We start from the raw sequence: 12,749 nt of genomic DNA, 5'->3' as shown, positions 1-12,749 counted from the left end.
AATTGTCCAACTTCCCCGTTCAATGTATCTATGTTATTCAACTCAACCCCATTCTCCCTGCTCTCTGTAAAGCTGTATCCACTGAATTCCCTGTTGAATTTGTTAATGATGATCTTATGTTTATTGTCCCAAGATCTGTACAAATATCTTCTGTAAATCTTCTCCAACCAACGCACTGACACAATCTTAAATTTCTCCATCAGATCACTCCTCAATCTTTTTAGTGAAATAGAATCCCAGCCTTTAATTCCTGCTGATATTTATGACCTCTTCACTCCGATATCATTCTAGTAAATCCTTGTTGAACCTTTTCCGGTGCTACTGTCTTCTGGACACCATAATTGTCTTCATCCCAAATGCAACCACAATTCCATACAAGTTAACTATAATCTCCCCTGCTTTTCAATTCTGTCTCTGTGTGAATGAAGTCCAGTGTTCTTTTTATTTAATGTTCTTGATAGCCTACTTCTTGTTTCTAAATGTTGCGAATTCTCTGGAGCCTACTCTCATTTTTGTTCTTGTTTGTTTTGTCTCTTCAGATTGATCCTCATCCTCCGAGATCAGACATGCGGCCGCGATGTATGACCTGTTGAAGAATTCACTGCAGCATGCAACAGAAAGCTTTTTAAAAAAAAAGAGAAAAGTGAAATTTTAAAACCGGTTAAAGGGCCTTGGGATACTTCCTGGGCACCTTGAAAGCAAACTCGGGATATTGCTGTCTGCAGAGGGACAAGACCATCCTGTGTCCAGGGAGAGCGTCCTCTGACTTCAGCGGCGATGGTGTGAGTCAGATTGGGATCCGCAGCTACCTTTCTGCCTCTCGTGGAACTGTTATGCTGTCTCCCTTTGTTTGCTCGTTTCTACTGAACTTAACATCTCATCGAAAGGTTTCGCGTGACTACTGCCTGTAGCAGAACCAGTGAGTGATGTGACCGCAAGAGAGGGTGGGTGGAGGGGTCGTCTGTGTAAAGGGCACGGGCTGTAGCTGAATGAGCTCAACCCTCTCTCCCTCATCTCCATGTGAACCGAGCATTCACCTTGTTGGAGTGCTCTGTCAATCATCTTGTATTTCTAACATGCGGACTGGGCGCAGAATGTGTAGGAATTTGGGGGAGAGGCAAGTGTTACTGTCTGGCTGTCAGAGTGTGCGCGTGTTCCAGGGCTAGACGACCAACCCGGTTTAACCAGTCAGCGTTTTGAGAGTTTGCACGGGGTTCGGTTGGGTCCCAGTCTGTCAGGTGTACTCCCTCACACTAAGTTGGATCTGTATTATAATTACTACCTCTCCCAATGATCGCAGTATCCCAACAGAGAAATGTGGGATCAGGCGTTGGAGCTGAAACACTGTTGGGTGTGAGAGGTTGGGCTTCTAGGGAAGAGGTAAGAATTGTTGTGAAAACGTTGTTTAATCCCTCTGTGTTGTCCACTTGCGATAACCTCTAGTCCCGATTCCAAGAAACCCTCTGGTTGTGGGGAAATGTGTTTCAGAACACCCTGAGCTTAAGGGCAGTTGTGCAAAACTGACTTCTTTCACCACTATGATCAATAATTATTTCTACTAACTTTTTATATTGTTTTAAAACTGGATGTCCTAAAGGTTTTTCCCCAGGTAAATGAATGCAGAATGAATCAGGAGGAGGAGGGTAGGGTAGACAATTGGCTGGCAAAATGGAATTAGCATAGGTTTTTAAGAAGCGACAGGTGGAGAAGCAGAGTGAGGGATTGGGGAAGGAATGAGAGAAAGAGAGAGAGAGGTGAGATTGCATAAGATATCAATGAGCAGAGCAATGACAATTCATGCAACCCCCATGAAAAGGATCTGCAGTAAGGTAATGAGTGATTTTTCTCTGCCTAAGTTACACATAAACCGATTTCTTTAAAAATGGGTGAGGACAGAGAGGCAGAGAGATGACAGTGTTAATGATCTAACTTCCAATGTTATGCAGTTGTTTCCATATGTGACCCAGATACTAGGTTTCAGGGACTTGGTGCTTTAGAAGGAAACCTTTTCTTTCTCTCAATTTCTTCCATTAATTGAAGAAAGAATACCATCAGCAACCTGCATTTCCGTAGCACCTTTCTAAGTAATTAAGCATTCCAAGATGCTTTGCATCTGTGTAAGGAGGTTAGTTCAATCAAAAATGTATGCTGTAAGGAGCAATTTAAGGAACATGGGTATATTTGAGGAGGACAGTGAGGTGGAAAGGTTTAGGGAGGGATTTCCAGAGTCTACGGTCGAAGCAACTGAAAGCATGCTCGCCATTGGTGGACCGATTAAAATTGAGACGGCTGAAGAGGCCGGAGCTGTAGGAATGTGGGAATCTGGAATGTTGTAGAAGGGTATAGGGATAGTAAAGAGTGTGGTCGTGAAATATATATAGAAAAGACGACTGAGGGTTATAAAGACCCAAGTTGCACTTAAAATAGAGGCATTGTAGGTCAGTGAGCACAGGGAGCTGATAAGTGAATAGAACCTGGTGTGATTTAGGATGACCAACAAGCAGAGTTTTGAATGACAGGTATACGGGGAGTAGAGCAGGCAGTCGGCTGACATTGTACATTAGTTTTTGATATCTTGCATAATTGACTGTTGACAGAAGAAAGGTTGCTGCTTAAAGATCTGCAATAACCTAATAGGTTGGTGTAGTAACGGGTCAGGGATGAGCATAGCATCACCAGCTTTCTTGGATTGTCCTGGAGTCTTATCAATTTAATACCCAAGCATCCACATGATCAAAACTTTGGGAAGAGCTATCAATGCATTCAAACATTCATGTTTTAAAACATTGTAAAGCCATCTGTAATAATCAAAGCTCCTGGTTACATGCTGTCCAGTTACGGGTTAGCAAAGAGGTTATTTACTGCTGCTTAGCTGGGGAAGGTTGGGGCACCATGGGAATGGACACCTCAGACAGCCATAATGGGAAAGTGGGGCATAGACGGGTAGAAGTGTGTCCAAACATCCAGGAATGTACCCAGTCTGAGTTGGCAACCCCTTGGTTTGTGGAGAGTTTTGAGCAATGCTTCTGGTTATCAATGGAAGAAGGTTGGAATAAAATCTGTTTGCGTTGTGTGTATAAAATCCTACACATGTTTCAGACTGTTAAATTGTCTTTTTTAAAAAAGATATTTTTGTATTTTTTTCTTTACAATAAAATATCAGATTATCCTAGTGATTTCGGTCTTTGTATTATTTTATAATAAATGTGTGTAAGTCTGGTTGTTCTCAAAGTATTCTCTTCCTAGTTCAGTTTGGGACATAGGCATCCAGTATGATCCTAAATCCAAACAGGATGGATTCCCAATCTTGACCGTGATGAGATGGCTATAATCTCCACCTAAATCAGTCCAATGGCTGGATTTCTATAAAGAATTAAATGAAACTCCTCTCTTGATCGCTCTGATTCTCCTTCCTGTTCAATAACGATATGTTTGCTCACCTTTGCTTCTCGTGATCTCTGTAGTTGGACGTCTCACTGACCCATGCCCCTCCCTTGTTTGCAGAGTGTGGGCAGTGTGTTAGCAACTGTGACCCTTCCGCCCAACAAAGATCAAATCTAGGAACACGCAGCCCCTGTTGACCTCTATCCATCTGATTGTTGCTGTCTAACACTTTAACTCCATTTACCCTCTGGTTTGTTTTGATTGTCCCCCTACCAAAATAAATCATCTATGTCCATTGTGAAAGTCTTAATTTACACTCTAACTTTTTATTGGGGGGGGGGGGGGAGCAGGGTGTGAAACTCCAGCTTTCCTACAATTGTTTGTGTTTATATCACAGTTTGTGATAGGTCTCTGCTCTCCCTGTAATATCAGCGGACATGGTTGGCTTTTGTAAGTTAGTGAGGATAGGTATTTTGTTTCTGCAGAACCACCTGATGCCACAATTATTGGAATGACATTTTTAACGAAAGCTCAAATTTACAGTTTCTTCCACAGTGTTATGAAGCACTTTGTGATGTTCCTGCAGTCACCTTCATCGTGTGGGAAACACTGGCAGTTCCTGCACAGCAATATCCCACAAGAATCAAATAATTTGCTCTTGGTGATGATTTGTCCAGATCACTGAGGATGGCTCAATTAATCTTGAAGATAGTGCCCTGGCCTCTTTCACATCCACCTGAGAGAGTTGGCAAAGGTTTAGTTTAATATTTCCCCCAGTGGATAGTGCAGCACTCCCTCAGTATAGCTTGCAATTACACGTTTAAGTTTTCAGAGTAGGATTTAAACCAACAATCACCTGCCACAGAGGCAAAGATTCTCGCAATTGAGCCACAGCCAACACTAACAGGGAGCAGAGAGAAGAGGCATGGTGTTTCCTGCATTTAGTGAATCATTGATCACCTCTGAAAAGGTTGACTTTGCAACGTGCAGTTTCTGCAATGGGTTACTCATCCCTATTTATCAGAAAGAGAAAGAAAAACATTTCAGCCTGTCTGTCAAGTTCCTGTAATACTGTACTTGGCATTGAGGGAATGTACAGAAAGTTCCTTTAGCTCTTTGTAATTTGAGAGTTCAGTTATAAATAGCTCTTCACGTTAATAACAAGCTTTCTCTTGGGTTTTCAAATCTTTCCCTCATTGTCTGTAGTCTCCACCCCAACACCATTTCAAGATCCATGACACAATCTCAAAGGGGAAGACCAAAAGTCAATTTATTTTTACTCGCAAGGTGTGGAATCTTTGGAATTCTCTCCCACCCAAGCTCATTCCCTGAGTATGCTTAAAGTAGAGAAAATGCTAATGATGGAAAGGGATATGGGGATAGTGTGTGAAGAAATGGATGATCAGCCATGATTGTATTGAATACAGGAGCAGATTCAATGGACTGAATGGCCTACTCCTACGCAACTCTACCTGGAGTCCTGAACATCCCAGATTTGACCCCCTTCCACTTCAGCTGGTAAGACACTAAGTTCAGGAACTCCCTACCTCTCTCCTCCTGTAAGACACTCCTCAGAATCTACCTCTTTAATCATCCTGCATGACGCCTCTCCTAATATCTCGTAGCTCAACAGGTAGGAGCTGGAGGAAGCCACTTAGCACCTTGAAGCTGTTCTCCATTTGGTGAGATCGTGGTTGATTCCTGACATAACTCAATTAGTTTAATAATACTTCGGAATACTTCAAGTGTTTTATAAATGCAGAAACCTCTTTTGATCCTCACTTCATCTGATTTATATTATGAAAGCTCTGCCAGGTTGTGTAAACCTGTCATTCTCAGAAACAGCAGCTGCCCCAAACGTGAAGGTTATGATCTGACTGTGCACGCACACAGTCAGCCAGGGATCATGGCCTTCCAGGTTTCTCTGGAACGTCCCTGGGGGCCAGTGCAAGTTTGGCCGCATGTTGCAAAGACAGGAGATGTCAGTGTTGTCAGGAGGAGGTCCAGATGTTTAGAAAAGCATTTCTTTGAAGTTAAGTCCGGGTCCAAGTGTTTCTGTGAGAATTCTATATCAGCAAACATCTGAGTGACAGCAGCGTGATGATGCAGCTCCTAATCAGCACGGATCTAGTGCAGTGTTAAACATGAATTGCGGTATCTATACGTCCAATTCAAGCCCAGCTGCGTCAATAAGTCCACTCCTTTGCAGCTCAGTTTAATATCAGGCAGAGTCTTGTATTAGTCACTGAACCGAGGGCAATGTGACTTTATTACTTGTCTATTCCTGCTGTGTACTTGGACGTGTCTGATAGGGGTACGCCACCTTATGAACCTCGTCCTCACTCCCCACGCTGTTTAGTTGAGAGGGGAGCTTTCAGCACCATTCTGAGACAACCCACGAATGAGATTCCAGGCTGAGATGTTTTTTCTCTTAAATTGCTGCCAATTTTAATCTTCATCTGAGGTCAGCCAAGTGAGTTTGGATACACCTCCACAGAGAGTCTGGTCAGTGCATTCACTCACAGCTGATTACAGAAAAGACAGGCTCTACATAAATGTAAGCCCTTTCTTCCTTTACCAAAGAACACTTAGAGTCATAGTCACACAGCATGGAAACAGACCCTTCTTTTCAACAAATCCATACCAACCATAATCCCAAACTAAAGTAGTTCCACCTGCCTGCTCTTGGCCTGTCTCCCTCCAAACATTTCTTATTCATGTACTTATTCAAATATCTTTTAAACATTGTAACTGTACCCACATCCACCACTTCCTCTGGAAGTTCATTCCAGTTACGGACCAGTTTGTGCAAAAAAAAATTGCCCCTCGTGTCTTTTTTTAAAAATCTTTCTCTCAAAAATATGCCACCTAGTCTTGAAATCCCCCACACCTGCCATTCAGCTTATCGCTGCCCCTCATTATTTTTGTATACCCCTATAAGGTCACCCTCCAATCTTGAGCGCTGCAGGGAAAAAAGTCCCAGTCTATCCAGCCTTTCCTTGTAACTCAAACCCTCCATTCACAGGGCACTTGGGACCTGAGAATGTTAGTGAGGAGCTTTGGGTAGTGGGGGTTGGGGGGAAGAGATGAGCGATTTGGAATCTTACAGCAGTGGGTGAGGCCATTTGGACCATCGGGCCGATACTGGGATTTGAAAGAGCTATCCAATTAATCCCCCCCCCCGCACTCTTCTCCCTGAGGGATTTGCTGCAGATTCTTTCGAACTGAGTCTTCCCAGAGCGTCCAGTCCCGTCTGACTTTCCGCACTCACCCAGGTTTACAGTCAGTGGCCTTCTGAGGCTCTGCTTTGGATACTGATCTGAACGGACCCACCTCAGACACCCTCAGTGAACCCTCTGCAGAATGTGTTTACGAAAATGCTCGGAGCTTGGCAGACCAAGCCATTCCACCAGAGCAAGTGACAGTTCAAAGCGCATATGACCCTCTATCCATCGTTGCAGTGTGCTGACATCAGTTGCTGGACGTTCACCAAACCCATAAGACGCGGACTGGTTTTAGAAACTTGTATAATGAAATCCATCGGGTTTTAATTTCAGCGTATGATTCCCACAGCTGTGAGGCCTGGTGTTTGGCTCGACTTCCTCAAATGAACCCTCCAACCCCAGCCACAGCTCTCACGCTGTTCTGTGTTCCTGGAAACTGCTTTCTGATAATTACAACAATAGAAGCACTGGGACTTCAAGAGAATATTTGATGGGCTTGAGGGGGTCGGTGGTTGTGATTTGATTACCTTACCCTCCCCACCCCAGCCCAAACCACACCAAATCTCCAACTCTCCTGTTGCTGGAAATTAGTGAACTATGAGAAATGCAAATAGTTTTTGTTTCTCTCAGCCCCTGCCATGTCCAGATGGTGTATTGGAGCCAAGTGAAAAGTTCAGAACAGGACATGGCCGAAAGTTAATTCTGTCGCACTATGTTTATTTTAATTATTTACCATCATTCTGTAATCAGATGTTGACAGGATTTCAGGGACTCCCCTGTCTACACATGCCCCTCCCCTAAACCTGGTACATATTGTCCATTTGGCTCTCCAAGCTGTTGACTCATGTGGGGCAGGGGACACTGTGTTCAGTTATCGTTTCCTGATTTTTTTGTTGTTGGGTTTGGGATGAAGCGCGCATCTCCAACAATGTCCGGAAGATCAAGGACGGCAGGCACTTAGGGTCAGGGTTAGGGTTAGAGTCCGGGTCAGGGTTAGAGTCAGGGTTAGCTTTAGGGTTAGGGCTAGAGTTCAGGTGAGGGTTAGGGACCCTGTACCCTGTAGGATTTTATAGATTTGAAACTGAATAATTTGCAAAGGATAAAACACACTGGTCTGTGAGGGATGCCCACGTGCTGAGAATGAAGTTTTAAGTATCTGAGATGCACCGAAACAAGACTAAGGGGATGGTAGAGTAAAAATCAAGATCCAAAAACTTGAGAGGGTTGAACTTTGAGAACAAATTGCCCAAGGATAGATGCGATTCTGAAATTCACTGTCTGAAGTTGGAAACCTCACAAGCTTTATAAGTACTGTACTTGAATGAGCACTTGGAATGTCAAAACAATGGGCCAAGTGCTGGAATGCGGGACTGGTGTTGCTTGAGTGTAGTTGTACGGATTAAATGGGCCAAAGGATCTCTCTATACTGCATGATTCAATGACTAGACCTGCGTCCACTGGAGTGGAACGTTTATGGGTGATTCAATTGAGGTGTTTAAGATCACTGAGGAAGTTCATAGGATGGAGGAAGATGAATTCCTTACGGTGGACAGAGTTTGTAGAAAATTCAGACAAGGGATGGGAGGGAGGGATGAAAATCTTTAAAGTTAGAGCTAGGCCTTTCAAAGGTGATGTCAGGATGGTTCACTCAAATAACAAAACCAAGGTTCCTTCAACAGCACCTTCTTACCCACAACCACTACCATCTAGAGGACAAGGGCAGCAAATGAATTGGGAACACCACCTCCTGCAAGTTCCCCTCCAAACCACTCACTACCCTGACTTGAAACTTTCTCATTGTTCCTTCAGCATCGTGAGGCATTGTGGGTCTACCTATAGCGCATTGAAAAGTCAGAATGAAGTCGCAACGTCAACTCTGTTCCTCTCTCTACAGATGCTGCCACACCTGCTGAGTTTCTTCAACAATTTTGCTTTTAATAGCATAACAGGTTCCGAGTGGCTAAATTACCTTCTCCTCTACGTTCCTGTAAGTGACTCAAAGAGGAGTTAATGAGTTGTTCTCTCTCCTCCCAGGTGTTATTCCATACTGTCCTTAAAGGTTTGCTTGGTTCTGAAGGAATGAACCTTCTCTCAATGTTTTTCAGAAGCTTGCTCCAGAACTGCTGTGTATTGCAACTCTGCAAGTTACTGATTCTATTTCGGATTCTCATTGTTTGTCACTTTGTCTGTACGTAATAAGCCAATTGCGTTAATCACGGCAGTGTCAGTGTCGATCTGTAAAGGCCTGAAGCCAAGAAACAAACCTGTTTTTGACAGGGAAGCACGTCTTTAGTACAAAATGATCAGAAGTGTCAGCCCAAGACCTGTGAAGGGTGTCACTGAAAATCCCCTGCTGCCTTTGGTAGAGCCTACATTTGCCAATGACATTCTTTTTTTGTGTACATTATTCATTTCAATTAATAATCACACAACATCAGATTATAGTCCAATAGGTTTATTTGGAAGCACTAGCTTTCAGAGCACTGTTCCTTCATCAGGTGGTTGTGATGAAGGAGCAGTGTTCCAAAAGCTAGTGCTTCCAAATAAACCTGTTGGACTATAATCTGGTGTTGTGTTATTTTTAACTTTGTCTACTCCAGTGCAACACCGACACCTCCAAATCATTTCAATTAATGAACTCCCTGTGCTGGGGACAGGAAATAAGAATCTTTACCCCTATATTTCCTTTTCAAAAGGCTGACTTTCAGCTCTGAAATACTCCCAGACTTGCCTGACCTTGCCCCTTGCTGACACAGAAACACTCAGCCAGCATTTTGTAGTTGCCTCCAAACTTCTAATGCACTAACGGCTTAACCCCTGACATTTCTGAGTCTCCTGCAATGTGTATCCTCCAAATGGATTCCCCATGTATATCCCACATGTATATCCCCCATATGTATCCCCCATGTGTTTCCCCCATGTGTTTCCCCATATATATCACCAGTATTCTGAAATAGAAGCGTGAGGAGGCTATTCAGCCCCTTGAGTCTGTTCTGCCAGTCAATGAGATAATGGCTGATCTGAAGCCTAACACTATGTACTTGTTTTTACCTGCTTCCCTACCTATATCCTTTAGTATTTCTGCTTAACAAAAATCCACCTATCTCAGATTTAAACCAAATAACTGGTCCAGTATCAAAAACCATTTCCCTCAATCGAGATACAAATACACTGTGTGTCTAATTTCCTTCACTCCACCATTGCAATACCTGGGCCCTAAACACTAAAATTGTCTTCCCTAAACGTCTCTGCCTCACTCTTTCTCTTTCAGGGTGCCTTTAAAACGTACATTTTTGTCCAGGTTTATAGTCTTTCGAGATGTCATATTTTGTCTGATAATGACAATGTACATTTTAATGCATCAATTGTACTACATAAAAAAACAAGTTGCTGTGTTTGTGGTTATGAAATCCTTTGACAATCTCTATATTGAGAGCAAGGTTATTCTGCACAGTATTAGTTTCAAACAAACATTATGATTATAAAAGAGGGAATTCCTATATCACTTGGTCCACTGGCTAGAACACTAACATGGTTAAGTTGGTTAATGCTGTAGGTAGGATACACAAAGAGTAGACTACCATCCTTCGCTGAATCTGTCTGTGGTACAGGTCTGCTGGTTAGTAGTCTGAGTATCAGCCAAGATGATGGAGCTTGAGTCAATGGAATGTAGTTCCACGGGCTTCTGATTCAGAGATGAGACAGTGCTGTCATTAAGCCACTGAAACAAACATAGTGACTGTTGTTATTTAAGCAAACATAATTAATCAGTCTGCAACATATCATTATAAAATGTTAACAATGTTAAGCTGCATTACAGCTTGAGGGATAAATGTTAACCAAGACAATGGTAGAACTTGTCAGCTGTTACAATAATTGAATATTGGGGACCAACAACACCTGGTTGACTTTCTGACAATATTTCCCACTGACAATGTGAAAACTGAGCATTCAGGCAGTCCTGTTAGCTCTGGGCCACAAATTCATCTGCATAAAAGAGTTTCAGGCAGAGAAAGAACTTTGACCTCATTACAGTCCACTCTTCCTCATTGATCTGATCCCCTTTCTAGATCCACTGCTAAATCCATGTGATCAGTTTCATGTACACACCCTCCACTTAGTGAAAATAAGATGGTCCTGAAATTCCTATTTTATTTGGTTGCCCTTGTAACTTTGCCACATTTGTGCTTAAGTTCTGAATATGTCAGAAATAAACCAACATATCATGGAATGATAGCACACTGTATTTTACCACAGAAAGAGATCATTTAGCAAAAGTCTCTGCCAGCTCCTCTGATGAGTAAACCAGTTAGTCTCACTCTTCCAGTCTTTAAATTCCTGCAACGTATTGTTTCTTCATGCATTATTCAAATCTTTCTGAATTTCAGAGTTTCAAGGCTATCTGAAACTCCTGGTCCAGACAGATGGAGTCTCTGTATAACAATTATCTATTCTCATCACTGCTGCTGTCTCAGGTCTTGTATCTTCCATTGTTATCCTTTCCTGTTCGCAATCTGGCACAGAATGGGTACTTCCCATAAAGAACAAAGAAAGAAAAACTTGACCCAGTCTCTGGGAATTGTTGGGAGGATAGGATGAAAATGACATTATCACAGACTGGAGAATCCTGGTTTAACCTGCAATGCATCAGTTTCAAAGTGTACATGTTTGTGTTCAAACCTCAGTATAGCCTCTGTCCTCATGATCTCTGTAACCTCAGTGAACAATCACAAACCCTTACCCTCAACTCCGACATCTCGATTTGACATCTCACCTGTAAGTTTCATTGCTCCAACATTTTCAAGGCCTTGGATCTTAACTTCTGCAATATCATTCCAAAACACATCAACAATCCTTCTTTAAGGGAATGATTGAAACATAAATCTGTGTAAGATTTGTGTTACTCATCCTTGTTTTCTTCTGATTATTAATGGACTGTAGGAACCACTGGCTAGGCTGTATCTATTGCCCCTCTCTAATTACCCAGAGGGCATTTATGAGATAACCACATTGCTGTGGGTCTGAAGTCACATATTGATCAGACCAGGTAAGGATAGTAGATTCCCTCCCCTAAAGGCATTACTGGCCCCGATGGATTTCTCACAACATTTCTCTGTGGTAACATTGCTACCATTAGGCTAGATTTTGTTATGTAATTAATATCAAATTTTAATATTCACCATAGATTCATAGTAATGTACAGTACAGAAAAACACTCTTCGGTCCAACTTGTCAATGCTGACCAGATATGATGAGATTTGAATCAACATCTTAAGAATATTGGCTTGGGGTCCTGCTTCATTAGCCCAGCAATATTACCACCATGCCACTGTCTTGCCTAATAGCACTTTATGTGTACTGATGCTTAACTTTATTTGACAATGCATCCTCGGATGCTGCCTGACCTGCTGCGCTTTTCCAGCACCACTCTAATCTAGACTCTCGTTTCCAGCATCTGCAGTCATTGTTTTTACCTAATGCACCCAAAAAAGCAATTCTCTTTACAAGCCTTTGTCTTAAACCAGTGTTTTCTTGATTTCAGTCCACAGACAAAAATACAAAGAAGTAAGAAGACATGGTTTGCACTGCCTTTGAGATTTGGTATTCTTGTCCTGAGAAGTGTAAGATGGAAAGGCTTCACATGGCATGTCTCATCTTTCAGCAAGACTCAATTTCAGTACAGCCAAGTGAATATTTGGAATAATTGTTTTCTTAAGAATTAAGGAAATTATGGGATGCCTTAGCAAACTGTGCTTAGAATTATGAGGGAATAAGGCAGAATAGATTGTTTCCTACAGTTATAGAGTCCTTGAGTTTTAACAGCACAGAAAGAGGCCCTTTAGCCCATTGTGTCCACGCCAACCATCAAACATCTATTTATTCTTGGCCCATAGCCATAAGCTTGCATGCTGTGGCTTTTCAAGTGCTCATCAAATAGTTCTTAAATATCTTGACACGATACAATTAAAAGATTAAGTGTACGAGGTGCCAGAGTGAGAACAAGGGAAACATTTTACTGCAGAGTCAGGGAAATGAAATGTACAAAGCCCATACCAACATTCCAGAATGGTTAGATTGGTTGAAGATTATTAGAGGAAGTGTCGGGTCACTTAATATTAGGATACAGCTCATGTGGAGGGC

The 12,749-nt window shown here is 42.3% G+C and overlaps 1 protein-coding gene across 2 annotated transcripts in view; it reads left to right on the top strand.

The window, feature by feature from the left end:
• The window catches only part of LOC122565475 (arrestin domain-containing protein 2-like), a 32,707-nt gene extending 29,531 nt beyond the window's left edge, over window positions 1-3,176 (top strand). For both annotated transcript variants that reach the window (XM_043721484.1, XM_043721483.1), the window contains exon 8: window positions 540-3,176. In XM_043721484.1, coding sequence (XP_043577419.1) covers window positions 540-593 — 54 coding nt within the window. In that variant the 3' untranslated portion in view covers window positions 594-3,176. The remainder of the gene's footprint in view (window positions 1-539) is intronic.
• Window positions 3,177-12,749: the final 9,573 nt, after the last annotated feature.

Source organism: Chiloscyllium plagiosum, chromosome 31 (genome assembly GCF_004010195.1).
Source record: "Chiloscyllium plagiosum isolate BGI_BamShark_2017 chromosome 31, ASM401019v2, whole genome shotgun sequence".
NCBI classification, from domain to species: domain Eukaryota; kingdom Metazoa; phylum Chordata; class Chondrichthyes; order Orectolobiformes; family Hemiscylliidae; genus Chiloscyllium; species Chiloscyllium plagiosum.
This window is presented reverse-complemented; position numbering and strand designations above follow the sequence as displayed.